The following is a 25,756-nucleotide window of genomic DNA, read 5'->3' as shown; positions in this document are numbered from 1 at the left end:
GGGGTGGAGGAGGGTTGCAAAAAAGCCAGCAGAGGAAGCAGCAGCAAGGGAGGTGACGTCGGACTAGAGCAGTTTAAATAGCAATAGGAAGCAGGGAGCAGCCACGGGGAGTCAGCTGAGCCATCAGCTGATCTGCACCGGTGATAACAGTTACGCTGTACTGATTAAGAGCTTGACATCATGGCCTGCCAGAACTAACGCTACGCTTGATTTGTTGCTCACAAGTGAAACAACCTGTGTTACTTAAAAAAAACATCTACACCAAAATACCCCTGACAGGAATGATAAGGTCAACGTGTGTTCACTGCCAGGTTAACAAGTCCAAAATCTCAGAGCCATTTAAAAAACAAAAAAAGTCCCTTCAGATGTACTGTAAGATGTTGTTCAGAACTGTTGTTGTTTTTTTTTTGCATTTCCATTCAGAACAGAATTCAAGTGTGAGACCCTTACACACCAGAGATGTAGGTGCAACGAGTAGCTACTTCGCACGTCAATTTTTTTTTTCAATAATATTTCTCAAACTCTGGTTTTCATCATGACTCCTTTCACACAGACTGCAAATGTTACGCAGCAAAAATGCGACATAGGCTAAATATTTTTTGGAGTGAAGTTGATTTTTCTGAGCTTTTGGGGACTAAATGCATCAATCAATTGTGTTGTGTGGAAAGGGGGTATGTACACAACACCATGACAACCCGTGTCTCTTACCACCTTGTCTTATTTGACAAGGGACACAAACATTCCAAAGAAAACGAAATGAAAGACTTGAAATGAAAGAGAATGTGTGAGGGGAAGGCTATCAGGACAGTGATCAGACAGTGCTGTGTTGGTGGCAGCAGAGTTGGTAACAAGTTGAAAGTGGCACAGCAGGTCTGGCTAATGTAAACAAACCGGTGTTATAACAAGCATACGGTTTTAATGCACAACATGGAGGCTAAGTGAAACTTTGGTTTATAATTGTTGTGTCTGCAACACATATTCACATCCGCGCGTGAATGGTTATAATTTTCATGTCTTTTATTCGTCATGTCCCTGGTGTGGGTTTTGAGGAACTCCCCAAAATTTCAACCAATCAGACATCAGACACAATCACACATTAATTTGTCACACTCAAGTCAGTGTAACCAGAGAACAAAATTCAAATATACAAACACAGACAGTCCTTAATAGATTTAGTACTCGAAATGTTTACCTTTTCAGTGGTAAAGGTGTGTGAGAAGTTATTCACCAAAGCCTGTATACAAATTCTGCCTCTCAATGCACTTTGGACTGAGTTGATGAAACTGGACTTTCCAGCTCCTCTCGGCCCATAAAGAAGAATCCTGAGTTGCTGACCTTCACTGTGAGGTTTGTAGTGGTTCACGTACCGTAGATATGTCTCTTTATCTCTGTTCAGAAAACATTACATTTCACTTATATTATATACAATAATATGCTAGAAATAAATAGCTAATTGAGATCTACTGAAACAGTAAAATAAACAGTAAATACATTTACTCACCCCCACACAATTGTTCTCCATGGTTCAGTCAAAAGTGGGTAATCAGAGGTAGAAAAAAATCCTCCCATTGCTTGAAAGTGAACAGTTAAAGCTGTTTAAATAAATCATTTTGTTTTGTTATTTGTCTTGAACCAAAATTACTGAACACGTTGACAGTAAAAGTAGCATAATATACATATATCCTATTATATTACTGCAACTTTAAAATTATTACCTAATTTTTGCAAATGACTAAGTCTCAATTTACAGCAATGGCAAACACAAGAACTCAGAACTTCATTGATGAATTAATTAATTATTTTTAAAACAATGATTGTCCTACCTACCTTTTGCTGTGACAATAAAGAGCCTTATAAAATGATGATGGATCCTTCGAGTGTAAATGGTCAGCAGTGAAACTACTAATATATTTATATGCAGTATGAAGTTATAATCCCACTCCTGTTCACTTGGTAGCTACTTTCAGTACTTTCATCTATAACAGGATATGTTTTCCATGGCTCCACCTGATCTGACCCGCCCTCTATGCTGGGGGTGTGTGTTTGGCGGGCTGCTGGTTGGTCTGCTCTGTCTTTTAGGTTCAGTAGAGGCGGGAGCGTCATCAACGGATGTGCTACACCTGGGCCCGGTGGAGGGCATTTATCCCACGCTGTCTGAGGAGGACGCCACGGTGCGACTGTGCTCTCCTGTTTTCCCTTTTGTTTTGCACCCTCACACACACATGCATCCACACACGCCTACACTACTGATCACTGATACTGACTTTTTGCCTTATTTCCTTATGTTACCAAACATGTCATTTTGACGTTTGAACCTCGTCTCCTCTCACGTTCTTGGTTACAGTCTCCGAGCCAGACTGTAACATCTGACACTGTGTGATTAGTAAATAAATGTGAAAAAAAGCAGATAATACAGTGTAAACGTATACTGGAGCAGGAACACTGATGAACAGTGACTGGCCCTTCCAGACACAGGTGTCTTTATATGGCAATAACTTGAGACACATTTACATACTTTCTTAGTGTAATCTCCTTAAAATTATGTTTTGCTTGTTTTGTTTTGTAGTTTTTTTTTGTTATTCATATAGTATATCTCGATCGTTATTCTCTTTGTGTCATTTCCTTTTCCTTTTTCTTTTATTATTATCATTTATATATTTCTGATTGTTCATTTACATGTTTTGTTTTCTTTTTGTATATTTCTTATAAATTCTTTGAATTTTCGCCTCTATTTTTAAATAACCTAAACAATCTCTGTGCCTCCTTATTTTGTCTGTCTGTCTGTCATGTGATTTCTATGAACACAGAGTCACAATAGTTTCTGTGGAAACAGAACATGTTCAACATGTCTGACTGGTTGACCAAACATTAGGTGTAGTTTCTGTTCAGCTCTGTTGAATTTAGTTGTATTTCTGTCCTGATAAATATTTACTGTATTAGCAAATGAGCCTACGTGATGAAATTGACAGAAAATAGGCAGGAAGCTGTAGCTTGTAGCTTATTACACCAATGTTCTATATACCTAAGTTCTCACATGTTTTACCAAAGGCTGCTGTGTTAACAACACTGTCACAACAAGTGCCAGAATAGGCTATACTAAAACTCATGACAGTCTATTCCATACGGGAATAGAGAATGAAAATTCAATACAGGACTGTTTAGGCTGTAAAAATGTCCTAAATGACGTCATTTCGAGTAAACTCTGGACTATCTCCCTTCAGGACACTTGGATTGCAGTGGACAAGCAGTGTGGAGGAATATTAACTGTTTTTTGTGTAGTTTTATGGATGTTTTTGTGTCGGGCGCTATTGACTCTCATATAAAATTTTCATTGGACTACGAACTGGCCTTCCGGGTCTCCAGATGCACAATTTCTTAAACCAAAATGTCCAAACATCTTCATAGTCAAGGTGGAGTAAGGCAAATACATTTGACATTATATATGCAAATGCAAATATTTAAGATTCAATATCATTCAATGACAAACTGAGCTGGAACTTGAACTTGAGCAATTTAAATATTTATTATACATTGATTAGTATTTAACGACAATATTTGCATTATTTACTCTTCTTGAATATGTTTTAGAAGAATAAATAAACCAAGCATGACTCTTACACTGGACATCATATAACTCTCCTACCTAGTGAGCTGGGGCAACAAGAAAAAGCCTCAGTCTAATGATGGATCCTTAAAGAGTAAACATACAAAAGGTATTATTGTTAATGACATATGTATTTCTTTGTAATCCTTTAATTCTGTCCTTTCATTGTAATCATACGTTCCAGTCTGTGGGAGGCACTGTAACATTGAAGCTGGAGAGGTTGCATGCACTTGAATTTGTCAGACAACATAAGAACACATCACTCATCCTAGGCCAAGTTTACAAAAACTCTTTTTGTTAAATAACTTAAAATATTTTTTTTTTTTTAAATTTGTATAAAATAAAAAGTGTAACTTCATCTATCTATAACACAAATGTCTGGCAGAGTGTCTGTGTAACTCACAATGCTCTTGAACAGTTCGCCTGACTTACTGAATACTTGGCAGGTGTCATGCAGAGTCTGGTGTTGCTATGATATGATATGAAATGCAAGTATGTTAGATGTTTAATAAGGTAAATGTACTTTATTTGTCACATACAGCTTGTACAGTGAGATTCTTTCTCTTTAATTAACCTCGCTGACACGTTTTAGTGGGGGAGGAAACCAGAGTACCTGGAGGAAACCCACACAGACACGGGTAGAACATGCAAATTCCACACAGAAAGGATCTGATCGGCTGGCCAGGGATTCAAACCCAGGACCTTCTAGCTGTGAGGTGACAGCACTAACCGCACCAACGTGCAATAGAATAGAATATACTTTATTAATCCCTTGCGGGAAATTCTTTTGTCACAGCGCTCCAGTGTACAAAGGTATTGATTGATTGATTTATTGAAAACCTTATTGAACAACATTAGACAAGTGTTCAAAAGGATTTAAAAACACAATAAAGCCCACAGGCTTATTTCCATTGTGGTCCTAATGAATAATAAAGAATATTATAGCAGAATAATACAATACAACAACTTAAAATAGGAGAAAAAGATAAATTACAATTTAAATATTACAAAAATTACAAAGTTAAATATTACCAGAATTACAAAGTTAAAAACTATAAGAATAAACGCCAAAATTTGCCCCTCTCCCTCCCCCCATCTTAAAGCAGAAGTAAGCGATATTTTTGTGTTAATATAAGTCTTAAATAGTTATATCTTCCGACAGCAATCACTTACATAGAGTGTTTGGACCGAAACACGGGTCTGTCAGTCACTCTGCTCTGCTCTGAGCCGAGGAGAAAACATTTATCGTATCCTACAAGTTTTATCCAATAAGGAGAGAGAACGGCATGAAGGGCTGTGTGTGCAGGGACGAGGACCAATAGATCCATGACGAGGGCGGGGGCTGCTAACTCCATCGGCTGACAAGAAGTTATGGTGCGTTCAAGGCAGCCCGTAACTCGTGTTTTTCCGACCTGTGAAGTCGTACCAGTTCGATCGAGTTCACGGGTCGGAAGTTACGAGTGGCCGTTATAGTGACTTTCACAGGTAAAACAGGACGGAAAACACGAGTGGGTTGCCTGGAACGCTACAAAGTCGTAAGTTGTGACTTGAAGCTGTAATTTACGGTTTCAAAAGCCTGCCTGGAACGCAGCATTGGCCAAAACGACCGGATCGCTTACTTCTGCTTTAACAATATATACAGAAGAAAATATGTGTTCATTGCTAGGTATTATTCAACATATCCAACAAAGTTTCTGTTTCTGGTCCCAGTGCTTCATTTACTAAATACACTGTGTGCACTGAAACTTGGCTGCACACACAGAGAGGACCGCCCCTTTATGCCGTTCTCTCTCCTCATTGGATAAAGGTTGTAGGATACAAGGAAAGTTTTCTCCTCGGCTCAGAGCAGAGCAGAGTGACTGACAGACCCGTGTTTCAGACCAAACACTCTATGTAAGTGATTGCTGTCGGAAGATAGAACTATTTAAGACTTATATTAACACAAATATTCTGCTTACTTCTGCTTTAAAGAGCAGGATTTTTACCTTAACTATGCTATATTTTTTTGTTGATTAAACAGCTTCTGATTAATTGTGACGGTTAAATCAATCACATGTGGGGTGTCGTATGGCGCAGTGGGTAGAGTTGTGGATAGAGACAATTGGTGCTGTCATTTATGTTTTTCAATTTATTCTTTACTTAAAATAAAATTAGAAATGCTTCTCTTTTTTTGGAATCTTATAGTTTTCTTGTGGTTGCAGGGTATACAGTGTTATTTTATTGATACTGGGAAGAAGTGCACATAACTAAATTCACATTATTTTCAGTTGATGTTGTCACATCCCTAAACAAAACAAAAGTAAAACTAAATTAGCAGTTAAGAGAAGTTCAAGTTTATGCAAATGAGGAGCGTCGCCGCCGCAGCGGCACCCAGTTGCAAGTCTCACAGCGGGAGAAATTGAGAGTGCCTGCGTGGACACATCTTCCACGCTGCTTGAAAGTCCCGCCCCTTTCGCCGCTGGCCGCTGGAGCTGGCAGCCGGTGAACAGAGCGTTGAGGGCGTCTGCTGCCCATGCTGCTGACGCTCCCGACGCTTTTGGTGAGAACGCAGCATTACTTCTGCTTAAAATACCCTCCCACTTCTGTTTGGAATTAGATTTTGAAAATGTATCTGCAGACCACAAACCACATAGTTTTACTTTTGTTTTGTTTGGGGATGTGACAACATCAACTGAAAACCTCAACTGAAGAAATGAAAATTCAATAATTCCTCCATTCCCATAGCCATAATAGTAAGCAGAAGTAAGCGATCCGGTCGTTTTGGCTAATGCTGCGTTCCAGGCAGGCTTTTGAAACCGTAAATTACAGCTTCAAGTCACAACTTACGATTTTGTAGCGTTCCAGGCAACCCACTCGTGTTTTTCCGACCTGTTTTACCTGTGAAAGTCACTATAACGGCCACTCGTAACTTCTGACCCGTGAAGTCGTACCAGATCGAACTGGTACGACTTCACAGGTCGGAAAAAACACGAGTTACGAGTTTCCTTGAACGCACCATAACAGTCCTCGTCCCTACGTCGCCACATTCACGGCGTCCCTTGGCTGCACACACAGCCCTGCATGCCGTTCTCTCTCCTCATTGGATAAAAACTGTAGGATACGATAAATGTTTTCTCCTCGGCTCAGAGCAGAGCAGAGGGACTGACAGACCCGTGTTTCAGACCAAACACTCTATGTAAGTGATTGCTGTCGGAAGATAGAACTAGACTTATAAGAAAGAAGACTTATATTAACACAAATATATCGCTTACTTCTGCTTTAAGCTAGTTGTAGGTTTGAATCCCATTATGTGTGTGTGTTTTTTTTTTTTAGTTCTGTCCGTCATAAAAGAATGCTGACAAGTCAAGTATTTTATGTAACAGTGTGGGATTTTGACCCTGGTGTACAAAGTTGATGGGAACCAATACCTCAAACAGTTTCACTTTCCTACTAACGTGAGATGGAGACTCATTTTTACGTGACTAAAATTGACCATCGTGTGTGACAAAAGACTTTTACAGAAAGTGAGCCAATTTGCATAAAGTGTGTAAGCAATTGGCAAAAACTGTAAAACAGGCACAGAAATAATGGTTAAAGAGAAAAATGATGTTACATAGTCTGCTTTATCTATCACAAGTGCATCAGAGAAATACATTTTACTAGCAATAACAATCATACTGCTGCAGCTTTGGGAGGGCATGACTGTTTTTATTTCGGACATGGGCAGTCAAGACAGACAGAAAAAAGGTAATATACTGTACAGGTGGGCTGGGTGATAAATCAGTTCATTAATTTGTATTTGTGTTTTACTTAAAAACAACCAAAAAAGTTTCTTCCAAGGCTGTTGATACTAGAAGCAGCTGCACAACCGATTTGCTTCAACATCCGAGTGAGCAGGTACAGTTCACTCACAAGTGTGTGTAACAGGAAAAGGACAAACCCCAACTTTACAGATGCAGTTGCTGCATATTGTGTAAGATATAGTGACTACATATAGTGAAAAAGCAACTACACACTCTTAACAACACAGTGAACTGTTCAAGACAAAATTTCAGTTTTTATTTCAAATCAAGTTTATTTTTGTTATATCGTATTCAGAAAACAAAATCAAAACAGATGTTCAAGTTATTAGTGATGTAAGTGTACATGAAGAAATTAAACAAAGAATTTTATTTGATATTACAATAATAACAGGTTCCAAAAATAACGAAAATAGCATCAAATAGGGATGATCAAAAACTTTTTTCCAACCAGTGACGTGTGACCAAATCATGTAATGTTACAATGACGAAAGCCTAATTGTTTCTACATAAAAATACTCTTACTATTAATACATTTTCAAGCCAACATAACCATAAATGATGTATGTCCATTGGAAATGGGCAGAGCTCAGAAGAAGATAAGATGCCAGTTAATAATGTAACTAAGTTTTCAGGAGCTGTAACCTAAAACACACGCAAACAAATAATCAATTAGGCAAATAAATCTTTAAAGATTCAGTGCCAAGAATTATGCTGATCAGCATAGCAGATTAATTTTCAGAATCAGACATCATGAAATACACTCTGTTCATGTTGTGTTCAAGCATATTTATCTGGACATGGATTTTTATTCTCTACAAATCTAATGTGGTCTTCTCCAGCATTGATGATTTGCCTCAGTGCACTCAGGATCAGTGTGTCAGTGTCATGATCAACGGTGATTTTGTCATGATAGTTCATCAGAGGGAGGATGCAGTTCAATGGAATCCCAGTCTCAGCACTGAGCCTTTCCATCTATATTAAAAGAAAACAAAATGCAAAATGTTCAGGACCACATTTACAGGAATGCTACTAAGGATTGGGTATAAGCAATTACAGTGAAACTCTGCCATTTTGCCAACATTATACTTCATATAAGTACCCCAATCTGAACAACCATTTTAACCATCTGTCCAAGCCCTGCCATAGTGGTAGCACCTTGGCTGTCACAATTACAATAATGAGTGGGGCTTTACAGTACTAAGAGTGGTGATTCAACTGAAAGTGTTTAGACCATCTTACAACACCAAAATTCTGGATCCATCCATTTAGACTTGCACTTTACCTATTTAAATTTGCACTTGCACTTTAGAAACTGGCACTTTATACCAGGCACTTTACAGATCACATGCACTTTATGTATAGGTATGAATGTGTATATGATTGTGAACCACTGTATAATTCTTGTGCATTTCTGTCTGTTTGTGTGTTACCTGCCAAGGGACTACGGATGCAAATTAGCAAGTTGCTAACTCTGAAGCATTTACATTTGTGTACACGTACGAATGTTCATTAATGTGTATTGTCCCTTTTAAATAAATAAATAAATAAAATAAATAAATAAAAAGGGAAAAAGATCAACGACCATACCCTTTTCTTTATTTCTTCAACCATGTAGATATTCTTTAAGTTTTTTTGGACTTCAGGACATACTTCATCGATTTTGGTGATTATGGCAATTTGGGGAATATCTGCAAGGACAAAAGGCAGAAAATTGACTATATACAAACAGATTATACAGCAACTGATTTTAAGTAGATTACAACAACAACAACAACAACAACAACAACAACAACAACAACAACAACAACAACAACAACAACAACAACAACAACAACAACAACAACAACAACAACAGCAAAAACTGTAGAGAAGTAGAAACAGACTTTCTGTGCTCACCCAAGGCACTGGCATGTTTTCTGATTTCCTGAATTTTCTTTATAATTGTTTCCATCAGGAGAGGCAGTGTGTTGGCATTAATGACAAGAACCAGAACATGGACTTTGTCTGTGAAATCCGGGGATACCTTGTACCATTGATTGTTTTCTTTTATCTCCTTTTCAGGATTGAACTGAAAATCAAATTTAAATCCAGTTAAATGAGGGTTTCAATAAAAAAAACATCATTCAGTATTTTCTGATCTAAAGCTGTGGAATTTTTTTGGGGAACTTTGCAGCAACTGTACCGGGTAGCCGTCCTTTACATGTCCCTTCAAAGCCTGTTTGATATCTTCCACAGGGACACCTTTGTTTGGATCCAGCCCCATGATGTCGTTGAAGACAAAAGGGTTTTCTTTTTGAATCTTGTAGGTTGTGTACTATAAAACACAAATGAGAAATGTATAGGTTCATAATCAGTGCTGACCAAAGCTACAGACAGGTTCAGTAGGGTGTGTGTGGGGTGGAGGCGTATGAGGCGACAATGACAATTTACTGCACTGTTGCTAGATTTTGAGGTTAGGTTTTCAAACAAACTTGCATTCTTTAATCAAAAGTCAAAAGTTGTTAATACCTCTTTGGTAAAGTGGCCTTTGCATGCATGAGATGCCAAAGCCTGGTTGTACATTCTTCCAAGTAATGTACTTCCGACAGAGTTGATGAAACTGGACTTCCCAGCTCCACATGGCCCGTGAAGAAGAATCCTGATCTGCTGACATTTAGTCTGAGGTTTGTAGCTCCTCAGGAAGTTCAGATCTCTCTCTTTGTCTTTGCTGATGAATGGAAACATTATATTACACACTAATATGTAGTTTTACAGAGAATTATATTTTTTATTTGATAATGTTAATTAGAATAAGGTAAAACAAACAAACAAAAAAACTGAAAAATGATCAGCCACCAAAAGCAGCAGATTTGTGCAGCTTGTGCTGTGAAAACTGTGATGAAAAAGTAGCTACTGACAATGAAGATACACTTACACCCAGTCTATTTTCCTCCATGGCTCACTGAGAAGAGCTGAGAAATGCATACAACATATTCAGTTTAGACAGAAGATGAAAGAAAAATACATCATGCAACAATGTGTAACTTTGTCCATGAATGAAGTGCTTTTCTTTAACAGTCTCACGTGGTTGTTTGTCTGGTTTTGTGTTTCCAGCTCCCATGGCTGGAGAATAAAACAGTTAGATACATGGTTAACATGGTAAAATGTGCACTTCCTTCCAGAAAAGCGGCAACAAAAATGTGATAATAAATTGTCAATAAAATATTAACGGTATGTACTTGTACAGTATATAAAATAGTTTAATTGTTACGATTAATATATTTAGTTTAGTTTTTTTCCCCTTCAGTCCTTCAGACATTTGTATTTATAAGCTTTAAATATATTGTACCTGTGTCGATGTTGGGCTGGAACAAAGTGAAGGATGAAACGTCTTTGTCTAAGTTTGGTAATTTATGTTGACCACCAGTTACGTCAAAAGACTAATTAACATATTAAATTATCCTCCCACTTCTGTTTGCAATGTGATTTTGAACACGTATCTGCACTCCACAAACCATAGTTTTACTTTTGTTTACACTAGGATGCTTTTTCTTGTGGCCGTAGAGGGGGGATGACAGAGCCTTGCAATTATATAATACATAATACAATACAGGCAAGAGAGAACTTATTTGTCAGAAATTAGCAAAAAACAAAAAAACTAATAGTCTCTTTAACTAAGAAGTAGAAGCATCTTTATGAGCCTAAACCTCCCCATTATGTTGTGTGTGACTGAAGACTCATCAAAGTGAATGAAATGGGAAATTTGTCGTTCTTCACATGGTGGAGAGCACCCTATTTTTCTCTTCTCAGAAAAAGGAAGGTGGCCAGTGTAGGCTACCTAAAGAGAACCACTGGGAGAATATACTGAACTTATATTTATCTGGTGTTAATGAAATTAATTCACCTTTGCCCTTTAAAATCTTTAAAATGCACTTATTGATGTTCTGCTTTGAATAAAATCACTACAATATGCAGTCAAATAGGGAACATATTCAAATGGACCTTTTTACAGATTATGTGACTGTGCACCGAGTGTATTCAGGGAATAAATAGTAATGAGGTTAGTTGGTGTCCTGGATTAAATAAAACTGACTGATTTATGGAGCAGAAACCAGTCTCGAGACGGGTCTCCGGCACCGAAACATTTATCCCCACAACTTGAGAATAGAAATCTCTTTCAAACCTCATTTCACTTCGTATTTTGTCTTTGACTAGTTCTTTCGTCAGAGTCAAAAAGCTGTTTTTGTCCATCATCTGTGATAAATTAATGTCTGCTATGATATATCAGTGTTGTAAACTGGCTTGTTTTCTGCACAGTTGTCCTATTTTTATTATTGTAGTGGACAGGTGAAAACAATTTTGGAATGTATTGCAAAATGTATGTGGTTATTGTTTTTCTAATCACTTCACTCATCTGAGGAATAAGAGTCAATAACACTGAAAATATTCAAAAAGTATTTTATTCTTTGTTTGAATGTGCAGTTTGTGTAATAAAGCAGAAAACACTGTAACTTGGTAAGTGATGACCCATTTTTCTTCCCACGTGTTTGCCTCATTTAATATTCAGAACATTATGGTCTTTTAAGGGTCAAATGAGATGTTTTAGGCCCAATTCCAATTCTATTTTTTCATCCCTACCCCTACCCCTAGCCCTTAACCCTTGCCCTTGAAACGGAGCTACAAGGAGTAGGGGTTGAAAGTCAACCCCTACGAATTGGGACACCACTTCAACAATCACATACGTCATCAGTCGTCTCTGCTGGCTTTCACATAAGCAGACGTGACGAGCTTTTGCCACAAATCCTCTATTCAGAACCACGTTAACCTAATAAAATAAAATACAATTTAATGCAGACTGATCGGTTCATTGTAAAACATTTATTTATTGATGTAAATGTGGTGATTTCTGTATAGGCTACAGATCCCCCAGGCAGTGCTGCTCCTGTGTCCAAAACACATGAAGCTTCACTTTTAATTCAAACAAATTCATGCGACAATTGTTACATTTCATCAATGAGACCAGCATTTATCTCCTACAAAGAATGTAACTACGTGGCGGTAAACCTTTAAAACCCTGCGGGTAAGTTAATTAGCGGTCGTCTTTTCTACCGGGACGAGGTCGGGAGGTTGGCCGGCTGACGAGCTCTCCGGACGGGGTGGTGTCTCCGTGACGAGCCACTGATCTGCTCCACAGGTGGAGGCTCCAACGTGGAGCTTCACTTCTCCGAAAAACATCGGAGCAAACGTCTAAACAGCCTCATGTGGATAAACCGACCGCACATTGGGGATCTAAACAGCTACTTTCTCGCATGAAAAAATATTAAAACTTAACAAAATGACGTAATAACAGCGCTACAGTGAGAAATAAAACAGCTGCCGGTTGCCGCAAGATGCATTCTGGGAAATTTGCCATAGCCCTCGGTCTGTAGTGTGCCCCTGAAAAATCTCGCTGTTTCGAGGGCGAGATAGCCCTACCATTTCCCCCTAACCCTCGTCTGAACCAGAATTGGGACACCCCTACCACTTCACGTGAACGCGCAAAACGAAGGGTTAGGGCCAAGGGCTAGGGCTAAGGGGAGAATCGGAATTCACCCTTAGCCTTTAAAAGTGTCCTGTCAGGGAGAAGACTGAACCACCACTATAACGCCTGGGATCCACTGGCGTTCGTTTCGTCCGCCGCGACGCGGCTGCCTGTTCATTTCTATGGGACGCGTTGAACCGTTAATGACGCGCCCGCAAAGCATTCTGGGTACGCGGCGCGTCCGTTCGAGCAGTTGCTGCGCCTCCAAAAGTTGACCGGAGCTCAACTTTATGCAAATGAATGCGTCCGACGCAGAGTCACTGTCCAATGGGGAGCGAGATAGAGAACAGCTCGGGGGAGGCGGGGGTCTGTTTGTCCACTGTCCGTTAACTCGCCGGTCTGTGTTCCCGCCTACCGAAGCATCCGTTTTTTCAGAGGCGTCGCGTCCGGCAAGGAATCGTATTGACGCCAGTGGATCCCAGGCGTAAGGCACCAACAGAAAATTACAGTATGCTGCCCTCTGCTGGAGCTTGAAAATAAATGCGGCTCTTATTTTATTTTCAAATTTGAGGTCACTTTTTTTTCTTTTTTAAATTGCAAGTAATTGAAAATGCAATAGGACATCAATTACAGCAAACAAATGGATAGTTATGTGACCTGTTTATTAACCTGTTGCTCAAGCCTGTAGGAACCCTTGATACAGTAGAAATAAAAAAGACAAAAGACAGAGGTCAAAAGAAATGAACCCAGCGACTTATCAGAATAAACCCATAAAAAATCATCTTAATGCACAAATCCTCTCATTCAGATTCAGATTCAGCTTTATTTGTCCTTTGCAAGGAAACTTGTTTTCACCCCCGTACGCCACACACAACCTCAAGATACATAAATACATACATTACATTACCCACCCATACACATTAAACAGGAACACACATTTAGCGATGCAATCTATTTAGTTCTGTCATAGCAGAGGGGACGAAGCTTCGGCTGAACTTGACCCTCTTCCAGGTCAGGGACCTGTACCGGCGGCCAGATGGAAGCAGCACAAAGTACGGGTTTAGGGGGTGACTGGGGTCCTGGGTGATGGTGAGTGCTCTGCGTGTTATGGCTATGGTGTTGAGGTCAACAAAACCCAAACAAAAACAGTGACAGTACTGTATTTTCAGAGTATTTTCTAGATGGAAGAGAAACAGAAATTCTACACAACTGTCCTGTTGAGGTAGTCGTCCCCATAGTTCATGATGTATTTCAAGGCGTTGAGGATCAAAGAATCAATGTTCTCTCTAACATCAATTTCATCATGGTAGTTCTGGACAGGAAAGATGCAGTTCATTGGAAAACCCACACATCTGGAGAAAACACAACATCTTAGTTCACAAGACTTTTTCAGTCATATCTGCCATTTGTTTACATCATTAAATTACTTCCTAGCATCGATCTGTGCAAAGTAAACTCATAAAATGACAAATAAAAATATACCTTCTCCTTCAGGTACTTGCTCCTGTAGATGTTCTTTAAATCCTTCTTGGTCTCTGGACAGGCCTCATCAACAATTGCCACTTGAGGAATCCCTGACAAGACAACAAGCAGAAAAGTCCAGAGTGTGAGTGTTTGATTCATTTGTGGAAAAGACTACAATGGGCCTGTCCCATTTCTCCACACTTGGCTGAGTGCACTTGGTTATGCACACACTTTGGTGACGTTTTGCTGGTGGAACATACATTTGCATATAGTGTGTGCATAAAGCATGTATTAAGGGGCCAAGCGTGCAGGGATATTTAGAAGCAAACTTGACAAGTGCAGCCTGTCATCTGACTGCCACTGTGCACACTATACAACACAGTGCACAGCAACAGTTTTAAACAGTGCTGCTGGATCACAATCTCATCTACTCCAAAAGTGTCAGATTCAAATCATTAATGTTTAAGTCCAACTCTGTAAGAAAAGAACAAAAAAATAGGAAAAACACAGAGCATGATGAAAAATAAAAAGTAAAATTAATTTTATTGAAATTTAGGCAGTGTCACAAATGTGGCTTGTGTCTCCCGGCGACAGCAGACTTCACCAGCTGGTGCATTGTGGGATTTATACTTGGCCAAATACTGCTCTGTTGTGGTCTTACCGTCAGTGCAAATCAAGCGTGATGTACTTGTTTGGTGGAGAAATGGGACACACCCATGAACGCACACGTCGAGGGCCCAAGCGTGTACGTGTGATTGAGTGTGCATATTGGGACAGGCCCATAGCATTACTGCTTTCTACTCTCACCCAGGCGACTGGCCTCAGATCTGATGTCTTGGATTTTCTGCAGAGTCTCGTGTTCGATCGACGTGTCAGCAGGAACAACACAAACCAGAACATGGACTTTGTCGTTCTTAGTTGGTGTTTCTCTGTAATACTCACTCTGCTCACACAATTTTGATTCAGGGTCGAACTGTAAAGCATGATAAAAGTGTGAGTACCAACACTAATCAAACATTTTTATTTAATAATGTTGTATTTAAGGTTCCTGTACCATGTAACCATCTTTCACATGTCCCATGAGAGCCAGTTTGATGTCATCCACTTGGACACCTTTGTATCGATCCAGGCCCAGGGTATCATTGAAGACAAAGGGGTAAAAGGACTGTGGATTACATTTTTGGATCTTGTAGGTTGCGTACTGTGAACAAGAAATGAATAAGGTGCAAGTAATATTCATCACAAGGAAGTACTACTAACTCATCAATGTCCAGCAAACACGTGGGAAACTTCAGTTCCATCTTGTTTCCACAGTATTGATCCACTAAACAAATTTTGTTGCGTTTTTTTTTTTTTTGTCATCAACAACTGACAGTTGTTAAATGCTGAGAATGGGTAAGCATTCCCCTTCCAAATAGTACATCCTAATGCAGTTAAGCATTATGCCCTTCTCCATAAAGGTCAGCATGTCTAGTCCATGTCAAAAGCCCTACTATTAAATTAACTAATTTCAAATCCAAAGACAGCCAGATTCCCATCCAAATCTGGGGTGTAGACAAAAAGTTTGGGAAGTTGTTTGTTGTTCACAACTTAGTGACACAACCTGGGCAATATTGCTGTAGCCAGCACAAGTTGCGTTTTGGTATAAAAACAGACAATCGGGGTGGCGTGTGGCGCAGTGGGTAGAGCGGCCGCCCCATGTAGAAGCTACAGTCCTCAACGCAGGCGTCCCTGGTTTGAATCCCGCGTCGGGCAGACCTTTCCTGCATGTCATTCCCCCTCTCTGCCCCGTTTCCTGTCTGTCTCTACTGCTTGCTATCAAATAAAGGCAAAAAGACCCCCCCAAAAAAACAGACAATCTACACAAAGACCCCGGACAGAAATGATAAGGTCAACATGTGTGTTTACCAAGTTTAAAACTTAGACCTACACGGGCCATTTTTATCTCTTCAGATGTGAGAAGTTGTTCAGAATTGTACTTGTTTTTTCCACATTTCCATTCAAAATAGAATTTAAGTGTAAAGAGACTCTTTCCAAAAATTCAACCAATCAGTACTCAGCAGGTAGAGTTTTAATCGACGCTCAGTGTAACCAGGTCAGTGTAACCAGAGAGCAAAGTTCAAACAGACAAACAAATCCAGGGAAACACAGGCAGGTATCCAGAGAGGTATGATTAATAGGTTTAGTAGATGAAATATTTACCGTTTTGGTGGTAAAGTTGTGTGAGACGTTATTCACCAAAGCCTTTGTACATATTCTGCCTCTCAACACACTTTCGACTGAGTTGATGAAACTGGACTTTCCAGCTCCTCTCGGCCCGTAAAGAAGAATCCTGAGCCACTGACCTTCACTCTCAGGTTCGTATTTGTTCACATACGGAAGATCTGACTTTTTGTGTCTGTTTAGGAAACAGTACATAACAATTAAAAAACAACATGCCAGAAATTAGAAGCTAATTGAGATCTCACTGAATGAGGAAATTAAACAAAAACATATAATACTCACCCCCACGTTATTTTCCTCCATGGAGCACTGATAAGTGGGTCTCTAGAAGATATTCCCCCCATTGCTTGAAAGTGAACTATTTACTTTGAGCTGTTTAAATAAAGCAGTTTATTCTGTCTTAAACAAAGTGGAGTAAGGTAAATACATTTAACATTATATTACATTATTACAGTAATTTTTGCAAATGTTTAAGATTCGATTTGCAGCAATGGCAAACAGAACAAATCAAATTTTAACTTCAGTAATCAGAATTTAATTAATAAATTAATTGATTGGTGGTTTTTAAATGGTTGTATTTTCTTGAGGCATTTTTCTTGACCCAATTTTACAAGCATGAATAAATCAAGCATAAATCTGATCCTGGACACCATAATACCATCCTACATACCTTTAGTGTGCTGCCACAACAAAAAAGAGCCTTTAAACGTTTTATGACGGACCCTTAGAGTGTAAATGGTCAACAGTAAAACTAGTAGTGTGTTTTATATGCAGTACAAAGTTACACTCCCACTCCTGTTCTTACTTTTTACTTTCAGTTTTATGAAATGTGGCTCAACGAAAACATCCATAGTCTCTTTGGACAATAGGATGACATGATTTTCTGAGCATTTATATCTTTGAAGATCAAAACATTTTCAATATGCAAACTATGTGACCATGTGACAAGTTATCTTTTTTGTTTGGTTTAAAAGGCAAGCTGAATAATACTACTAAATCATAAATAATATCCTAAACTTCTTTTTAGTCCAAACTTTGTTTTGTTTTATTTGAGATCTTTCTGCAAAAAAACAGATTAAAGTTGCCAAGTGGAGCAATTTATGAGTTTGCTTTTCTGTTTCTTGTTCTGCCACAGCCCACATGACTGATGACTGATGAGTCAATACAACAAGCCTGGTATCAGGGCCCTAGTTTGCTGGCGCAGCGCAGGTGGCGCAAGGTAGCGCAGCCGGTCTAATGCAAGTTTCGACCAGCGCAGCCTAGCGCAAAGTCAGATTGGAAGATTGGCAGATCGCGCTGCGCTGAGATAGGCGTGGCCGCGCAGCAGGGGGAGGCGTCACAGATTCTGCTTGGCGCAGTGGAAGTTTTGTCCGAAAATGTCCCGCCGAGGTTGCGCTGAAAGCTCGCCACCTCCAACCAGGTCTAGTCTCAGCGCAGAGCGAAGCGCAGCAGGTGCAGTGGAAGTTTGGCTGACTGACCTGCAGTGCACACACGTCACCAAGACCTCACAGGCAGATCTCCACAGTTCCAGACACATTTCAATGCAATAAATATCCACAATAACCACTATTTAATGCAACTAACGGAATCAACACGTGAATTTATATCTATATAGATTGTCCCGTCACATCTGACGTCAGATCAAAGCAGAGATCAAAGGCTGTGGCACGCGCAATGGAAACTCCACCTGAATTAACACAGCAGGGACGAACTGGCACTGAAAAGCAGCTGTGGATGTCCCAAAAGCAGGACTGAGGGTGGATGACTGCATGTCGCTGCCGTGTTGAGATACCACTCTGCCCTTGTGATGATCGCTTTATTTATTTATTTATTTATTTATTTACTTATTAATTCATTAGCGGAGAGCGACCGCGTCGTCACGCAGCCATAATGAAAAACAAAACACAAATCTTCATCTCTCTTAGTCCACCACAACAGCCTCGGTATCAGATAGTCAGTATATAGCCTACTACAGTATACTCAGCATCTCTATCACAGAAAAAAAAGAGAAAAAAAGAGACGGACAGAGAGAGAGAGAGAGAGAGAGAGAGAGAGGGAGAGAGAGAGCGCGAGTCCTTTACGCTGATTTAATCCACATGGTCTGTGTTTATGTTGTGATTAGTGTACACCTGTCATCTTGCTTACATAGGGTTTGAATAAATGTGAGTTTATTTATTAGTGTATTAGTTGTTTCTTACATTGGGCAGGGGTTCTCAGTATATCAGATCAAACCTGGTTAAGTATATTAGTAAACTCATTATTGGTCACTCTGAGCTCGGACCTCCGGACCAAAACAGCTGTTTCCTCCTGGGAGAGGTTCGGCCTCTGGCGTCGCTGTTTCCTCCGTCCATGTCCAAGTATAAAATGACAAACTTGCAGCGCGCATCACCCGCGGCGCAGTTAAAGGTGAGGAGAGGAGCTCCTTTGATTGGTGAAGATCTGACTCGGCTGTGTCAAACCCACTCCACGCCTTTCTCTCCTCCTCCTGTCTCCCTCCCGCCCTCTCTCCTCCCTCTTCACCGTTTGCGCCGGTGGGAGGGACGAGGGGAGGGGTTGCGCTGGTCTAAGTCTGACTGCGCGGCCCAGCAAACTTGCGAAATGGACCTGGGCCACACCCCGTTGGCGTGGCGAAGCTGCGCTGATGCTAGACTTCACCTGGTCGACGAAACTAGGGCCCTGATTGTATAACAGATGACATGAATGCTGTTAACCACACCCTCATCAAAACACTTGTCAAAACTTTCCTTCCTTGGATTATTTTTACCTCTATCTTTCATCTTTATTTGATTGATAATCTCTGTGCCTTTAGTGTCTGCTTGTCTGTCTGTTTGTCTGTCTGACATGTGATTTTTATCAACATATTTTGAATCACAACAGTTTCTGTGAAAACAGAACAAGCCCAACAAGTCTGACAGGTAGGCTACACCAAACATGATAGGTGCAGTCTCTGTTCAGCTCAGTTGAATTCAGTTCAATTTTATTTCTGTGCTTTCTAATATTTATTCATAGCAAATACATAATAAATCGGACAGAAAATATGCAGGCTGGAGCTCACATTACACTGATGTTACACAAATGTAGGTTTCACAAAAGCTGCAAAGAACACTGTCACAACAAGGCCATATAGCAGTAGCTCTGCATTTCTATTCTTTCCCACCGTGGAGAACTAAAGTTAGCACTCACAACATGTTTACGTTTTTCCCCACAATGTCATATGTGTATAGATGTATGTTTAGATGAGTATTTTGTTAACTAGTAAGATATTATCTTCTGTCAGGTATTTGTCAAAATCTAAATTTTACATTTCTTCTTCTTTTTTGTAGGCCTGGTACCTGGTTAGAGCTGCAGCTAAAGAATGTTAATACCTAAAACATCAATTTGTAATATAAAGAATGAAGGTAAGTTTCTAATGTTCCTTTGCATCTGCCTCTACATTATTCAAACCTTAGCTTTGTATGAATTTGTTATCATTGGTATTGTGACAACTGTGGAGGTTAAAGCAGAAGTAAGTGATATATTTGTGTTAATATAAGTCTTAAATAGTTATATCTTCCGACAGCAATCACTTACATAGAGTGTTTGGTCTGAAACACGGGTCTGTCAGTCACTCTGCTCTGCTCTGAGCCGAGGAGAAAACATTTATCGTATCCTACAGTTTTTATCCAATGAGGAGAGAGAACGGCATGCAGGGCTGTGTGTGCAGCCAAGGGACGCCGTGAATGTGGTGACGTAGGGACGAGGACTGTTATGGTGCGTTCAAGGAAACTCGTAACTCGTGTTTTTCAGACCTGTGAACTCGTACCAGTTCGATCTGGTACGAGTTCACCGGTCGGAAGTTACGAGTGGCCGTTATAGTGACTTTCACAGGTAAAACAGGTCGGAAAAACACGAGTGGGTTGCCTGGAACGCTACAAAGTCGTAAGTTGTGACTTGAAGCTGTAATTTACGGTTTCAAAAGCCTGCCTGGAACGCAGCATTAGCCAAAACGACCGGACCACTTACTTCTGCTTTAAATTGATGAATGTACTTCTCTGAAATCCTTTAATGTGTCCTTTAGTTGTAATCATACGTTCCAGTCTGTGGGAGGCGCTGTTACCTTGAAGCTGGAGAGGTTGCATGGACTTGAATTTGTCAGACAACATAAGAAAACACATCACTCATCTCAGACCAAGTTTACAAAACCTTTGTAAAAGAACTTTTAAAAGATTATTTCAACACCTTGGACTAATTTTCATCAATCTATGTGTGATACATTTACTGAATACATTATGCACTAAAACTGGCACAAAAATGATGGTTGTAGAGAAAAATGGTGTTACACGAAGTACATCACGTATCTCAGCAGAAATACATTTTGATGGCAATAACAGTCACACTGCTGCAGGTTTTTTGGGGCCATTTCTTTTTTTATTTTGGACAGAGCAGTCAAGACAGATGGAAAAAATGTAATAGCTATACAGTAGGGCTGGCTGACAAATCGATTTTACTCATTAATTTGTATTTTACTTCTCTTGGGTGCCCAACGTTTATTTAAAGGCTGTTGATACTAAAACCAGCAGCACGACCAGTTTCTTTCAACATCCCAAACAGAGGAAGCAGCTACAACTCACGAACAAGTGCGTGTGTCAAGAAAAGGAAACTCATCAACCTCCTACCACAGATACAGTTGCTGCATATTGCTTACAGTACGTGACTATATATAGAGTGGAAAAGCAACTACTCCTCCTGAAACTCCAGTTTGTATTTTAACTCCAGTTTATTTTTTATTTTGTAGGCTATTGATTGATAAAATAAAAGCAGAACAGAAGTTCAAGTTAGAGGTGTTGTAAGTGTACATGAATAAATTTAGTTTTTCTGTCATTGGAAATGGGCAGAACTCAGAAGAAGATAAGATACCAGTTTGTACGTTTTCAGGAGCTGTACTGTAAGCCAAAAGACATGCAAACAAATGATAATTTTAGCAAATAAATCTCATAAGACATTGTGCCAAGAATGCTGGTTAGGATGGCAGATTAATTTTCAGACATCACGAAATACACTCTGTTTGTGTTGTCTTCAAGCATATTTATCTGGAGGTGGATTCTTATTCTTTACAAATTTGATGTGGTCTTCTCCACTAATGATGATTTGTTTCAGTGCACTCAGGATCAGTGTGTCAGTGTCATTATCAAGATCGATTTCTTGATGGTAGTTCTTCACAGGGAAGATGCAGTTCATTGGAATCCCAGTGTCAGCACTGAGCTTCTCCATCTATATTATAAGAAAACAAAATGCAAAATGTTCAGAACCACATTCACAAGTTTTCACACACACACACACACACACACACACACACACACACACACACACACACACACACACACACACACACACACACACACACACACACACACACACACACACACACACACACACACACACATCTAACCATACCTGTTCCTTTGCGGACTGGAGCTTGTAGATATTCTTTAAGTCCTCTTGGACTTCAGGAAAGATTTCGTCAATTTTGGTGACAAGAGCAAGTTGAGGGATGTCTGCAAGAACGACAGGCAGAAAATCAACTACAAACAGACTACAGCTGCTTTCCTTTTTTCAATGGAGAAAAGAAGAATCTAGAATTACAGTAATATTTCTATTCTCACCTAGAGCACTGGCTTTTTCTCTGATTTCTTTAATTTTTTTCACCATGTCCTGCGTCATGATAGACATTGTGTCGGCATTAATGACAAGAACCAGAACGTGGACTTTGTCGTTGGAATCAGGGGACTTGTTGTAGCATGCATCATCTTCTGATACCTTGGATACAGGATTAAACTGAAAAACAAAATTGCATACAGTTAGGTGTGTGTGTGTGTGTGTGTGTGTGTGTGTGTGTGTGTGTGTGTGTGTATGTGTGTGTTAATGTGTGTGTAGCTGTACCACATAGCCATCCTTTATGTGTCCCTTTAGAGCCAGTTCGATATCTTCCACTTTGACACCATGTTTCGGTTGCAGGCCCATGATGTCACCAAAGACAAAAGGGAAAAAGGTGCTGGGGTCTTCTTTTTGGATCTTGTAGGTTGTGTACTATAAAACACAATGGAGAATTATCAAGGTTTAATCACTGCTGATGAGCAAACCTACTAGGGGATGTAAACAGCCTGCAGTGTTGAGAACTGTTGCTTGATTTAGAATATTTTTTAAATAAACTTGGTATAAGCCTAGTATGTGTGTTGTAATGGTGTTATATCGGGTGATGCAGGGCGTAGGAACAGATAGTGGTTGTCCGAAGCCAGACCTTTTAGGTTGTAACACCAGGAAGTCCAGCCTGCGAAAATAGTAGTCATTCATTCTGTGTTATGCTCTACACAGTGAGTCAATAAAGTGGACCTAAAGATGATCAGCGAGTGACAGCAAATCTTTTCAAGAACACTACAGTATGTAACTGGGCCATAGACAAAGGGTTAAAAGGATAGTTCAACATTTTGGCATTTTGGCCCATCGCCATAATCGCTATAGTTTTAGGAGTAGGTTTGTTACCTTTAATTGTTGGTGCAAGCTATTTTTAGAACGGCGGAGCAGAGCTGCGAGCTGCTCAGAGCTACGCTACGGAGGCTAATGGGATTTCTTGGTTTCCCTCATGAAACTCCAAAACGCTCTGGTGGACAAGTTGTGACCTGCACATTCACCACGCTACGAGATAATAACAGAACGTTACCAGACAGGAGTTGTTTTAGAGGGAAATTCATGCAAAACCACTGATGCACGTTCCCGTCGGGGGCAGTTTTTCGGGAAGCAGTCTCTGCATTTGCGTCAAAAATATTATCTTCTCATAGCGTGGTGAATGTGCAGGTCACAACTTGTCCACCAGAGCGTTGTGGAGTTGTTGGATTGTGTATTTGATGAGTTTGATGAGGGAAACCAAGAAATCCCATGAGCCTCCGTAGCGTAGCTCTGAGCAGCTCGCGGCTCTGCTCCGCCGTTCTAAAAATAACTTGCACCGACAATTAAAGGTAACGAACCTACTCCTAAAACTATAGCGATTATGGCAATGGGCCAATTTGCCAAAATGTTGAACTATCCCTTTAAGACTACATGGCAGTCTACTGACCCACTCTGGTTTCAGCTGCTTGGTTAATTAGTGTTTGCACCTGTGGCCCCCTGTTGTGATATATTGTTTTGCTGTTTGTCATCCACTCATCAACAATAAAGGTAAAATACACAACTCCTCAGGTTCGTCATACCAGTTTGGTGAAGGAGCCATCTGAGACATTATCAACCAGAGCCTGGATGTACATCCTTCTAAGTAACGTGCTTCCGACAGAGTTGATGAAACTGGACTTCCCAGCTCCACATGGCCCATGAAGGAGAATCCTGATCTGCTGACATTCAGTCTGAGGTTTGTAGCCCCTCAGCGACTTCAGATTAGACTCGTTGTTTCTGATCATAAAATGAAACATTTCATTACAGACTAATATGTAGTTTTACAGAGAATTTACATATTGGTTTTGATTATGGTAACCAGAATGACACAGAATAGGTTATCAGAAGCAGCAACTGATAATACAGATACACTTACTTCCAGTCTATTTTCCTCCATGGCTCACTGAGAAGAGCTGAGAAATGCATTACACATATTCAGTTGAGACAAAAACCCTAACTCTGAATAAGAAATACAGCTTGGGGCGTCGCGTGGCGTAGTGGTTAGAGCGGGCGCCCCATGTATAGAGGCACAGTCCTCGCTGCGGTCGGCCCCGGTTCGAGTCCCGCGTCGGGCGCCATTTGCTGCATGTCATCCCCCCTCTCTCTGCCTCCCCATTTCCTGTCTGTCTCAACTGTACTATCTATAAAGGCATAAAAGCCCAAAAAATATACTTTAAAAAAAAGAAAAAAAAAAAAAAAGAAATACAGCTTAAACAATCTTACCTTGTTCTTTGACCTGTTCTTTGGCGTTTTTAGCTCCCATAGCTGGAGAATAAAACAAGAAGGTAAAACTCAGGGGCCCACATGTGAATGAAATGTTTAATTATGATGCACTTCTTCTCAGTATCAATAAAATATTAACATCCCACACCCTGGCCTGCAACCACAAGAAAACTTAAAGATTCCAAAAAAGAAACATTTCTACTTTTATGTTAAGTATTAAAGAACAGATTGAAAACATAATGGAATTGTACTGTAAAATAATTAAATTCTTACAGTAAATGTCTTTTGTAAAAATTGTTTTCAGTAAGGAAGAAATTTATATCTAAAATTGTACCTGTGTCAATGTCGGACTGGAACAAAGTGAGGGATGAAATGTCCAGACCACCAGTTATGTCAACGGACTATTTCGCATATTTAATTATCCTCCCACTTATAGTTGCAATTTGATTTTGTACATGTAACAGCAGACCACAAACCACATGGTTTTACTTTTGTTTTCAACAGGATGCATGTTCAGCAAAAAAACAAACTGGGACAGACTGATGCACTGCCAAAAGGTGCAGAGATTGGACTACTGAGGACTGGGGAAAAGTTGTTTTCTCCAATGAATCCCCTTTCCCACTGTTCGGGAGATTCAGAAAACAGTTTGTCCAGTGTCATGCCAACATTTACACATCCTGAGATCGTTCATGTGTGGGGAGTGGTGCATATGAACACTGTCATGAATAAATTAACATCCTCTGAGATCAACATCTCCAAACCACCCAAGAAACTCAATAAACTTGATGTAATTGTCAATAAAATCCTTTGATACTTATGTAACCCTTGTGCTAAATATACCAGTAACATCTGACACAAAGATCACCTTCCTTTATTTAAGTTTGTTTGAAAAAAATCATATGGAAAGTGCAGGTAGTTGCTATTTTTTTTGTTGGTTTTGTATTGGGAAGTCATTGGCCGTAAGTGAGTTGCTTGTGTTTTCTTTTTCTTTACTTTTCTGTCTTTGTTATTTTTAAGTAAGTTGACAGACCATATACTGTAATTCTAATTTCAAAAGGAATTGATTAAGGGGCAGGGAAAATTAGTTTGATCCATCCTGCTTCTTTCCAGACATGGCATGTGAAAATCATAATCTGTCGTCATTTTATCAGTAATGTATGAATTGAAAATGTCAATGCATGGAACAAATACAAATGAAATAAACTGAAATATTGTATATTATTAGAGAAAGAACTATTGTAAGGTTGAAAAGGTTGCATGAACAAAACTAGACAGTCC

The 25,756-nt window shown here is 39.7% G+C and overlaps 3 protein-coding genes across 3 annotated transcripts; all 3 read right to left on the bottom strand.

Annotated features, from left to right (window-relative positions):
* Positions 1 to 8,163: 8,163 nt before the first annotated feature.
* Positions 8,164 to 10,486, bottom strand: LOC146960498 (interferon-induced protein 44-like). Its single transcript, XM_085772327.1, has 7 exons — positions 10,450 to 10,486; positions 10,301 to 10,337; positions 9,895 to 10,093; positions 9,569 to 9,700; positions 9,283 to 9,454; positions 8,974 to 9,074; positions 8,164 to 8,358 (listed from the first exon to the last, which is right to left on the bottom strand). Exons 1-7 carry the CDS (start codon positions 10,484 to 10,486, stop codon positions 8,164 to 8,166), a joined length of 873 nt encoding a protein of 290 aa, XP_085628453.1.
* Positions 10,487 to 14,087: 3,601 nt separating this feature from the next.
* Positions 14,088 to 16,917, bottom strand: LOC146960497 (interferon-induced protein 44-like). The gene is made up of 6 exons (XM_085772325.1): positions 16,856 to 16,917; positions 16,553 to 16,748; positions 15,405 to 15,551; positions 15,158 to 15,323; positions 14,369 to 14,460; positions 14,088 to 14,270 (listed from the first exon to the last, which is right to left on the bottom strand). Exons 1-6 carry the CDS (start codon positions 16,915 to 16,917, stop codon positions 14,088 to 14,090), a joined length of 846 nt encoding a protein of 281 aa, XP_085628451.1.
* A 4,637-nt stretch (positions 16,918 to 21,554) lies between these two features.
* LOC146960496 (interferon-induced protein 44-like) lies at positions 21,555 to 24,518 on the bottom strand. The gene is made up of 7 exons (XM_085772324.1): positions 24,479 to 24,518; positions 24,132 to 24,168; positions 23,797 to 23,992; positions 22,493 to 22,639; positions 22,216 to 22,387; positions 22,007 to 22,107; positions 21,555 to 21,823 (listed from the first exon to the last, which is right to left on the bottom strand). The coding sequence occupies exons 1-7, from the start codon at positions 24,516 to 24,518 to the stop codon at positions 21,629 to 21,631; spliced, it is 888 nt and encodes a 295-aa protein (XP_085628450.1). The 3' UTR covers positions 21,555 to 21,628.
* Between the last annotated feature and the right edge of the window lie 1,238 nt (positions 24,519 to 25,756).

This window comes from Trachurus japonicus, unplaced genomic scaffold (assembly GCF_045865225.1).
Source record: "Trachurus japonicus isolate A0001 unplaced genomic scaffold, Traja_1.0 AP030301.1".
Taxonomy (NCBI): domain Eukaryota; kingdom Metazoa; phylum Chordata; class Actinopteri; order Carangiformes; family Carangidae; genus Trachurus; species Trachurus japonicus.
The sequence above is the reverse complement of the archived record's forward strand: the minus strand, read 5'-3'. Positions and strand labels throughout refer to the sequence as shown.